The 12317-nt window shown below is 34.0% G+C and overlaps 1 protein-coding gene across 2 annotated transcripts in view; it reads left to right on the top strand.

Moving 5' to 3' along the window:
- LOC126851996 (lachesin-like) overlaps window positions 1–12317 on the top strand; it is a 152891-nt gene that overhangs the window by 125700 nt on the left and 14874 nt on the right. For both annotated transcript variants that reach the window (XM_050596428.1, XM_050596427.1), the window contains exons 4-6: window positions 2221–2406; window positions 2778–2973; window positions 3543–3671. In XM_050596428.1, coding sequence (XP_050452385.1) covers window positions 2221–2406; window positions 2778–2973; window positions 3543–3671 — 511 coding nt within the window. The remainder of the gene's footprint in view (window positions 1–2220; window positions 2407–2777; window positions 2974–3542; window positions 3672–12317) is intronic.

Here is a 12317-nt window from a genome sequence, read left to right as displayed (position 1 = left end):
ATATCGGGTTAAATATCTTTACACGAGACATTTTTACTGATATTATAAAGGATAGGAAATAAAATTCTGTGTAAGTTACAATTTTTCACTTGTCTCATTTGCTTCTCTAAAACAGATTTTCTATTCTTTTAACTCTAAAGAAACGACCTCAAATCGTATATCGCTTCTAACGCTCTCCCCTTTTTCATTCCATCCGCAACAATTAATCATCGAATGATCATCGATGATAATATCGCATAAATGTTTAAGAGTCGCGAGCATCTATCGCCCGCTGTGACTTTTTCGCACCCTTCCTTTTTCAAGGGGTCGGTGGGGGGGGAGGGGGTGGTTCGCCACCACCGGAAGATCGCACCAAAAGGTAGAATGGGGTCGCACTTATATATTCCGGCATAATATATTACAAGTGGAGGCACTCAGAGGGCCGTCACTACCAAACACCCGCACTCTCTCTCGCATCCCGGATCATCCCCTTCCTCATCCGCCCTCCCTCCCGCAAACATCGTCCCCCTTCATCTCTCCTCCCCGCGCCCGTCCTCTATACACTCGGCTCGCGGGTTATCGATAAGAACCGCGGAACTCCTTTGTCGGTTGATAGATAGCCTTTCAGAGCGATGCGAGGTCAGATATTCGACATGGTACGGGTTCAATTTCATGCCAATAATATCTGTGCAGAGGGAGACGAATAGGGCAGAGAAAGGGGGGGAGGAGGGGGTGGATGAATATTCGCGATACGCCGCGCTGCAGTTTCCTTCACCAAAATAGCTTCCACCAGAATGCAAGGTGGATTTATGATTAATACGTGTTAACCGGTCACAATTGCGTTCTCTCTCTCTCTCTCTCTCTCTCTCTCTCTCTCTCTTTCCCTTCTTCCTTTCTCCATTGATTTTAATCCGTGAAAAAATGGGTTTAATTAATGGCGTATATTAGCGGCGAACTGCAATAACCGGAGTGAGTTCAATTTAGCGTTGATGATGCGAAGGATCGCGAGCGAAAACGCGGTAACCCACATTCGGAATAGTCACGATAGTTACTTCAGAAGTAATATAACTTGCAGAACATTTACGGGAGCTTGAAGTACTTCCGATAAATGATATCAATACGCGAGAGAGAGAGAGAGAGAGAGAGAGAGAGGAGTACGGACAAAATATATTTCTTCGGTTGACGATTGTATTTCCAGAGCCTTTTATTATTTTTATACGTAATAATGTGAAGCCCGCTCTAGTTTGATGTAAACATAATGCTACATGCCTGCGAGAGCTGAAACTTCGGTACTAAACCGTTATCTTCCGCGATCTATCTACCTTTTATTATTCTGAAAAGTTACGGGGGTTATCGTGCTTCTTGCTCCTCGCTCTCTCGCGGAATTCTTCATATTTACACAGCGGCAGACCATCGTGGCGCGCAACGGTACAGTTTCCTTGTCGAGATATGCGACGGGAAAGCCGAAGCGGAGCGACTTTGCCATAAAGAGGGAGAGAGATTCTTTCGTGGAATATACCGACTTCGGATGCCCGCCTTCGAGATGATGTATACGAATATTTCATTCACTCGCGAATAGAATGCGCGCTCCGTGTTTATATGTCTCATTCTACGCGCAGTCTGACAGAGATGATACGTCATCTCGTAATCGAGTTCATATTTGAATCGTGACAGGAAGCTTAAAATTGTATTTGCGAATAATTTAGAAGTAACCGAGATAGATAGTGAAAATTTAAAAAAAAAAAGGGGTTGGAAAAGTGCCTTAGGTTAGCGGGAAGTTTGACACTTCCTATATATTATTGTACATCCATGTATGTATAAAACAATTTTCGAACTGTGCTTGATGATTAACTCTTTCAATATTTTATATTTAGCATAATTAAAGCCAATTAAATGTCAATTACATTTATATATTTTATATATCAAGAAGCAGGTTTTTAATTCCTAATTAAATAAAATAAAAGTATTTCTATAAAAATTATATAAAAATTGTATGTCAAATTTGATATTGAAAGAGTTAATTAAAGTATATATATAAGACAACAAAAAGAAATTTAGCTCGATAGGCGAAATATTTCACGAGATAAGATGATTAGATTTGCGACAAAAAATTCCTAAGAATGGAATCGTTAATTAAGGAGTTACGCATAGCGATGAGATTAGGCAGGCTTTGATTAGGCAAGTTTCGAATCAGCTTGAAAAAAATTCCGCTGTCTCTAAGAAATGGGTTTGTGAGGCCAGGTGGCATGGATCAAAGCGGACACCAAGGCGATCCTAGCGATTCACGAGCACGTGATCACAAACAACGCCCGTCTGTCAGTCACCCATAGCGATTACAACACGTGGACGTTAAACATTCGCGCAGCACGTCGGGAAGATCGCGGGATTTATATGTGCCAGGTCAACACGGATCCCATGAAGAGCCAGGTACGTAATATCCGTCACGTATAAAAAAATCAAAAAGTTGCAAGGTTTATTTTGCGAAAAAGGATAAATCTTCCTAAGACAACATACTGTGGAAATACAAAAAGAAAGGAAAAAATAAACTATACTAATAATTTTTACAAAATAATAATTATTACGAATTAATAATAATTATTATAAAATTATCAAGGAAAATACTGGAGAAAAAAATATTTCTATAAAAATCTTCTGATGCAAAAATTATTTTTTAATTTCAATTTGATTTAATTTTTAATTAAAATGCGCTTCCTTTGCGTACTTCATGATCCTTTTTTTTTTTTGCCGTATACGCACACACGAATGCGTTGTAATTTATTATCCTCGCGCATTTGCAGAGCGCGTTTTTGGAGGTGGTAATACCGCCAGACATAATCTCGGAAGAGACTTCGAACGACATGATGGTACCCGAGGGAGGTTCCGCGAAGCTGGTGTGTAAAGCGCGCGGCTATCCCAAGCCTGACATCGTGTGGAAACGAGAAGACGGCACTGAAATCATTTCGCGGGCCGGCGTTTCCGGCGGCAAGACAAAAAGTAAGGGAACTCAAAATTTTATTTTCGCTCCAGTCTCGGTCTGTCTCTACTCTCTTGGCAAGGATATGCAATATTCTCCGAATAGATTTTTTTTTTACCGAAAGCGCAATTAAAATCCAACTCCATCGAAATAGATTGTATCAAAGGAATTTAATCGATTATATCGATATATTTAAATCACTCCGTTTTGAATATTCCTTTTCAAATATTTGAGAACAGCTATTCATTCTTGACAAACGCGTATCATTTTTAACTCAAAATCCGAAAAAAATATTAAAATAATTTGAATAATATATTCCTATTTGATTTTCCAAGTCAGTTTCAATAATATTATATTTTTAATACCTCAAATCTTGCAATCAAAAATTGTCACTTCTATAATAAATTAGATCGGAAATAGATTTAATTTGATAACGATGAATTTCCACGGAGGGGGGGGGAGGGGGGGGTGGGACATTTCTGCGTCTGTGCGTACTAAACTGTTAAGTCGATTAGATATTAACCCTACATTGTACACTTAGATTATATGTAACGAGCTAACTTCTGAGACCGTTCCTCGCATATTGCAGTACCCACTGCAGGAGGCGAAACGCTGACTTTGTCGAAAGTAACGAGAGGCGAGATGGGTGCTTACCTGTGCATCGCCAGCAACGGCGTGCCTCCGTCAGTCAGCAAACGAATGATGCTACACGTGCATTGTGAGTATTAGAATATATCTACTATTTTATCGAGCGCGAGTCTGCGACGAAGAAAATTTTTCCGCATCACAATTGTTCAAGTTTCGGCAATTTTTGGCGAATAATTTTGTAGCAAAATTTTGTAGCGAGTAAAGTTCTTGCCGAAGCAAGATTTGTTAAAATCTTCAAACGCGTTACGAACGCTTTTAACGATATGTGACAAGTGAGCAGAGGGACGACCGTGCAATTTCTCGCGATAGCGAGAAGTACAAAGGATGTATTAAAATTTATAAAGTAAACATTGCGGACGAGCTCTGTAATAAATTAAAAAAACGAGCTATACGAAAAATCTCGTGCAAACTTTACAGATTAAAATTTATAAATCTACTGCGTTCACAATAATGTCATGTGTATTACTATTATTACCATTCTTTTATGATAACGTTAAAAATATTAGTTTTTGCTTACTTTAATTTTTTTTTTTATAATCCGGATTTAGTTATTCCATTTTCCAAACGCAAGAAACATGCTTGTTTTTTTTTATTTAAGTTTTGAAAACTTTTTTTTTCCCTTTCCTCTTTTAAAAAAGGCATGTTAACTGAATGAATTCAGTTTATATATATATAATACATATAAAATTTCTCAATTTTATTAACGACTCTTTGGTATGAAAATGCGCGCGATTAAATTTATATGTGTGAGAATGTTTTTGCAATATATATTTTAGAAACAAATATATATAAATACAAATATGTTAATTGAACTAATTTCTATATATTGTCATTATACGCGTCCTTTTGGTAATTTTTCGTGTAATTTACAAAAGAATAAATATTTTATATAATTTACATACAATTATAATTTTACAAATTGATGATGCTATCATTATCAAATATATATGTCCGATTTATACAAACATTTTATAATGCAAATAATTTAATATTGAAAGCATTAACACACATTTGGGCTTATACATGTTTATATTATAAGTTGCACTATATTTTTAAGATAAAATATATATTATAATGCAACTTATTATAATGTTTTATAATGTTATTGTAATGTTTATTTTTTTAATGAAGTTTATTTTTTAATTTTATAATGTTATTGTTATATTTATTTAAAAAAATTTTTTTGAAAATAAATTTAAGTTGAATATTATTATTATATATTGTAATTTTATTTCTAATTTTTTCCTTAATGTCCTAACTATCCTTATAGTTCTAACAATCCTACTTGCTGGCTGAACCAGCAAAAATTCGAGATTTAAAAAAGGTATCCCTAATCATGTACTTAACCGAGTGCCTTAATCACGCGCCCTATTTGCATGCCCTAATCGCGTATCTTAATCATATCCTATATACCTCTCGATACGCATTTTGGCCAATATTGGTCAAATTTATTTTGCATACCTTATATGCATTCTTCAGGCCAGTTGGACCTACCTTTTGTTGCTCCTGGCCACTTCTTGGATCAATCTCTAATCAGAGATTGGAAAAGGAAATACACATTCCTTTTATCGCCAGCTATTTATTATCGCCGGTGAATAAGCGCAAGATCTTCTTGCTAAGAAGATATGAGCGTGAATATTTCACGCTCGATGACGATCGTGCGATATTACGATCGTTTGTTAAATGTTTATTTTAATTTAACTTTATTTTAACTGAGACGAAGCCAAGTTATCAATCAAAATTTTGATTAAAAAATTATGCTAAATTATGATAAATATATAAATTTGATTAAAATTTATATATTAACATATAATTTATTTAATAATATAATAATGGATATATATAATAATATATAACATTAATTTATATAAGATATAATAATATATGATTTATAATAAAATAAGATTAATTTACAAAATATTTATGCCATTTGTTATCATATTATAATTAATTTAACTGATTGATCGCTTGGTTTTTTATATCAGTTAAAACAAACTTTCAGAACAAAGTCTACAAACAAATTCTACAATATGGATGAGCGCATTGGATATAAATCCGTAAGAAATGAGGATAAAATCGCGTTAAAAGAATGAATTACCATGACACATATAATTGATATAATTACTATCGTTCTTTATTCAATAAATCAGATAAAATCTACGAATTGGAAAAAAAGTTTTCTATAATTTTTCTTCTGTAATTTATTTTTGCAATAGATGTAATGCATATTAAAAAAAAAACTTATTAAAAGTTATTCAACTTAATCTGTTTAAGCTCATCCACTTAAAAGTAACGGATTTATCTACAATCTACAATCTACAATCTACAGTCTCTACAAATCCGTTACTTTAAAATTAAATAAAGTTTATTACTCACCGGCACTGATGCGCAACAGCGGAGATTTGGTCTTGAGGCTACGTTGTCTGCAACACACAAATATAAAATCCAAATTATAGCAACGTTTAAAATAATTAAAATTTCAAAGAAATTATTATTGTACCGAATTTTATATCCGATGCGTTTAATAATAAGAAGATATATAAATATGGAATAATTTTATAAATTCTAAAAAAGAAAACTATTTTTTTAAATAAAAACTTTTATAGTCTGAATCTCTCTTTTTTAAACTATTTAAATAATGATCGAATCAAATTAATAAATGTACGAGATTTATAATAATAATTAATACACAAATAATAATATTCACCCTTGGGTTGCTCCGCCGATGCAGGATGCCTCTCCTAGGCCTCCTCCTCCTCTCAGAATGTCAGAGTTGCTACGTTGATCTGTAACATACAAATAAGAGATGCAAATCGTATTAATGCTTAAAATTATTAATATTTCCAAAAATTTATTACACGTATTGAATTTTATATTCGATATATGTAATAATAAGCAGATTAACGAAATAATTTTATAAATTTTTAAAATAATAATTGTAATAATTTCATATAAAAGCTATAATCTAAAAGCAGAAACTTTTATAGCTTTTATATAAATATCTTTTTCTTTAATTTTCTCTTATTTAAATCATATAAATAAAAAATCAAATTACGCGATTAATTGCTTAATTTAAATTGCACGTTTGCAATTAATAGATAATTAATATACATATAAAAAATTACTTACCACAGGGTTGTTGCACCGGTGCCCGATGCTTCTCCTAGGCCTCCTCCTCCTCTCAGGTAGATTCACACACGCGATACTTTAAACGGCACTCCCGCACTTTTATTAAAAAATACTTCCGCACTACATTCACACGCGCGATACTTTGAGCGGCACTTCCGCACTTTCGAATTTCGGTACGATCGAACCCCGTTTCACACGAGAATCATACTGCGAGTCGACAAGTCGGGAATTCACGATTACTCCGAGCAAGGGTTAAGCGAGCAAAGGAAGAAGACGAAATCGATTGATGGAATCGACGCTCAATTCTTGTCCGCGCTTGTTCTCACCGAGGGCCGACTCGAACTTTATTAGGAACGACCACAGAGAACCACCAAGTTTCTATCATACAGACTGAAACTTACGCTTATCATAAGGCTGAGAGACGGGTCGAGAATGAAGATACCCAAGTCCTAAGTGTTCACAATTTAGATCACTTAGAAGATGAGAAATCAGCTTCTCTAGCGAGCGAAAATCGAACCTAATAAAACACAGCCAACTGTCCTCAATGCGATACAGTAGAGCTGATAGACGGAACAAGATGAGGGAACGACGATTCAAAAATCGATCGAATTCTAACCGATTCGGGCCGAACCGTTCGTCGAAGCAGAGCGTGCCCCCAACAGCCAATTCTCGAACCGAAGTTCTTGATTAACCGCGCGATCATCGCATCTATATTATGCACGATCATACGTTGCTACGCGGCCGGCATTCACCTCAGCCGCGATACTGAGGCGTTTTAACGTTGCGTCTCCATTAATATATATGTATATCATATTAGAAAATTATATGCGTATAACGTGGAATTATATTTGGGAATAAGAAATGTAGATAAAAATCCACATTTAGGAAAAGTATTTAAGAATATTCGGAGCGCTTCGTACCACTATGTTACTCTTTGAGTGTCGCCGTACGAATGACAAGACCATATATGTAAACGTAAACAATAAGGCCGAACACTATGTTATTGAAAAGTTGTTGCCGAAATATTTTACGTATCATATTATATGTATGTATACGCAAAGTATTAAAGTATAAAATATATTTGAAATTATGATTATATATTAATGAAACGATTGATGTGATCATGAAGTCTTTCGTTAATTGCACAATTTTACGATTTGATTATTTAATTGCGCGATAATTTTAATCCGAATCATGCCGTCAAAGGATAAAGCATCGAACGAAATATATTTAATTTTAAATATTTTTTAAGAAATAATTATTACTTATAAGGATCGCAACAAAACAATAATTTATAATCTTGATTAAATGTGTATATACATCACTCGAAATCGCGCTAAAAGACTTATCGTAGCGATATAATTATGTTTAGTTATAATATTAAATTATAATTATTATTTAAGATAGGCAAAAGATAACTAATTATTAATCTTATCAAATTAAGTCGATACTTGTCGCGATCGCGTTTAAGAAATGAATTTAAAGGAGCGTCTCGCACTGTTACTTTACTGTTTGAGTGTGTCGTGCGAATGATGACACGTAGGAAAGGAATTCGAGCGTCTCACCCCACTACAATTATATTCAAGTGTCGCCGTATGAATAACAACAAAGCCATAAAACGTAAACAATAGCGAATGTTTACGTCGCCAAGACCGACTATTATGTTATTTTTAATTTGCTGAAATATTTTCCATATTGTGACGTATGTACAAACGAAATATTAAATTATACAAGAATTTTAAATTTTAGATCAATTATTAAATTAACGATTTATATGTCAGGGAGCGTATCATTAATTATTCGGATCTGCTTTTCGACTATTTTATTGCGCGTTCTCAATTCGAATTATGTTTAAATCATCGAACAGTCAAACGATAAAGAATCGGACAAAATATATGTAATTTTAAATATTTTTAAAGAAATTACTGTTATTTAGAGAGAAAGAAATAGAGAAGGAGGGAGAGAGAGAGAGAGAAAGAAAGAGAATTAATTATTAATTATATCAAATTATTTTTCGATCCTTGTCGCGATCGCGTTTAACGATCTAGGTAGCACACTACGATATAAAAGAAACTTTTAACATTTTTGCTCAAACCAATATTGCAAAAGATATCGCAATTTTTTTCTTATTTTTGTCTATCATTATTTATAAAAACTAAATTTTATAATATTTTATATAACACACACATACACACGCGCGTATAATATTCTAATAATGTGCTGTGCAGCTCTCATTAAGATATCTACTTTTAAAAAGGCATATTAAATCGATACTGGCAATATTGTTACCTCTTTTTCGCGATGCTGATTCGTTATCTTGACGATGCACTGAACATTACTTTATCAATAAAAGCTTGTCATAACTAAGCGACACATTTGATAGTTTAAATATTAAGGGGGTGTGTAATTTTTATTTAATTTATTTTGAAAAAAATAAAAAACTAAAAGAACTTAATACGTAAGTAATTATAATACATATATATATAATAAATTGGGCGCGCGTAGCGCGCGGTTTATAATATTCTAGTTTATTTAAATTTTGAAAACATTTTGCTACTAATAGCCAAAACATCCTTCATGGCTCTATGTATAATTGACTCACTTCTCGCGGAATGTTATATTTATCAGACAGAAAAATACATAAGTATATACATAAATACTGAATATGTAAAACATTTAATGAATAGAAACGGACACGGCGACATTTTTACGGAATATTTCAACGAATTATATTTATTAATCATATTCCCATAATTATTAATACATTTCAAATTTAACAAAGTAAATAAATGATTCATATCACATTTTATGTCCCAGTAATAATAAAGTAAACGTTAATCAAGTCACATAATCAATATAAATTAAATTAAACAATATCAGTTATTTACAAATGCAATCTTTCAGAACTTGATGAATTTGCGCCATCGCTCGAAAGCTCTCGTTTTAACGCTACTGACTAATCCGCGGAAAGACGGTCGTAAGATAAAAAAAAAATGGGACGAGCGTGTTCGCGGTGGAGATTTTTTTTTTACTAGCTGTATAGCGTCACGATTTCTCGAGCTCCAGAATGTTTCCTCGAGCAATCGAGTCCAAGAGGTGTAAACTCCGCAAACTGCCGGCAATAGCCTTATCCGCGCGAGACATACTTCTCGTTGTAAAACGAGAGGAACGTCTCGAAGGAGGAGGAGGTGGAGGAGGGAGGGGGGGGGCGGAAGGGGGAAGAGGGAGAGAATATAAGGCGTCGCGGCAACGACGAGGAAAAGCGTCGGTTGTAGCCGACGAGATAGCCATCGTCACCTTCTCTTGCATAATTTCACTGTAGCAAAGGCAGGAGGGGTCTTTCTTTCGTGAAAAGGGAGCCGAGACGGCAAGAGATGACAAGGGCCACGTCTGAGAATAGAAAAGAGAGAGGGAAAAAGAGGACCAAAGGTAAAATACTGCTTAAATAACAGCGCGTGACGAGAGTGAAGGATGGACTTTACGGGATGATGGAGTGTCGGGAAGGGGCGCGAGATAATAAAATTACATTTGCGACGAGGGTACAACACATTCGCATTTATACCCCCGTCGTAAATGAGAGAGACGGTTAGCGAGAAGAGGGCGTGCGCAATAAGGCTACATTCAGATTGCGCGGAAGGAGGCGTTTGCTGTATTAAAGGAACGTTGTAAACTTAAAGGGGGGAACTAGTGTAACAGCTGAAAAAATTTTTTTTAATTATTTTTAATTATTTTTTTTCTGGTTAATAATTCTTTTTTTTCTTTCCTTTCAAATCACGTTATTAATAAAGTAATTTGAACTATCCTTTGTGAAATTTTCATTTTCGTTTCTCTTCTTAAATTTTCAAAAATTATTTTACAAGATCGATTTGGGTATCCTTCATATTATAAAGGAGTTTATAAGAGATGGAGAAAACCAAAAGCAGAATATATCTCAAAAAATAAAATATATATAATATATATAATATATAATAAAAAATACAATGTATAAAATAAAATATATAATACATATAATAGCTCAAAAATAAAATAAAAATAAATAAATATATATTTCTCTCAGTCTGTAACAAAACAAAATCCAAATTTTTTTTACTTATTTAAGGAAAATTTTATCACAATAATAGCAATGATATGATAACAAGAAACATTTATATAATTACATGTAAAATCAAAACAAATATTGTTCCAATTTTCTGTGATTGCAGCCATTAATAATCAAGTAGATTTAGAAATGAGAACAACTTTTTACGAACGAGAAGTTGAAGATTCCGACGTGAACTCCCATACATCAAGAAACTGTATAATCGTTAAAAAAGCGTACAAGAGAGGTGAGCACACACAAGCAAGAAAAAGCCTCATTGCGGGGGAAGCATAGTGTGACGATAGCGAGTTAAGTTGCGCGGTTACGACCAATCCGATCGTACCTTAAATCCTAGTGAGGAGAGGTAATTTTCCTCGTCGGAAATTGGATGTACCTACGTACGTATACGCTCGCAGCGCACGATCTCGCACCTGCCCTCAGGCATTTCGCGATAAGATCGCGCGCGGGATAATCGAGTTTCATAGAAATACGTCATAAATGAAGCCGCGTCCGCGCGCGAGCTATTGCCGCGAAATTCGAGCGACCAACATTGTCGGTAACGCGAGGGGATGGCAGTTCATTCGTAAATACGAACTGCCCGTGACAGACGGCCGATTGCTTCAAACGATCGCGTGATACGACGAAACGCCAAAGCGCCCGAGTTCCTTTGAAAACGCGGAAGAATGTTTGAAATCATCGGCGAGTGCAGTTCGCGTGCGATTACGCGATCGTTACTTTGTCGTCGATATATCAATGCGAATAGTTTCAATGTTTGATTATTTTTATGTGTCCCTGATATATTGCTTCATCTGTTTTATTTATCTTCGCACTTGCAGTAAAATTTTTGGCACGATTCCGATAACTTTGGCGTCACGTTTTGACTGTGAATTACGAAGGTATTTTTGTCGAAGAACTCGGGAAAAATAATGAAAAAATCTAGGATCAATAGTTTGCAAGATAATATGAATATTTTACAAAATTAAAATTTGAATTTTGAAAAGGGAAAAATTAACAAAAAAACATTTTATTTGAACAGAAATTATAACAAACAACTAAACCAACTTTCTTAAATATATGTACACTTAACAAAGCGTACCTTAGCAAATTTCATCATTGTTTATTAAAAAATTGTTAACAAAAAAATTTCCAGAAATTGTAATATCTGTAATTTTCAGACACCATTCGTCTATTTATGTAATAAATCAAACGCGTAGGCGGAAGAAGGGCTCTTCTTCTCTTCTTGCAGCTCTACTCCGAAACAAAAAACTAACCTAACCAACCTCATATCCAAGAGATGAATTATTACACTCCTCGAACATGGTTGGGTTAGGTTAGTTTTTTTGGAAAAAGCACGTTTAATTTAATACACATAAATAAATCAATGGTGTTTAAAAATTACATACATTATAATTCGAAAAAAAAAATTTTTTTTAATAACTTAATAATAAGCAACGATGTAATTATGTTTTAGTATTTTTTTCTCGCTAAAAATTTCTCCGAAAATTATTT

This window comes from Cataglyphis hispanica, chromosome 9, assembly GCF_021464435.1.
Source record: "Cataglyphis hispanica isolate Lineage 1 chromosome 9, ULB_Chis1_1.0, whole genome shotgun sequence".
Classification (NCBI taxonomy): domain Eukaryota; kingdom Metazoa; phylum Arthropoda; class Insecta; order Hymenoptera; family Formicidae; genus Cataglyphis; species Cataglyphis hispanica.
Note: the sequence above shows the minus strand (reverse complement) of the source record. Positions and strands in the feature narration are given on the sequence as shown.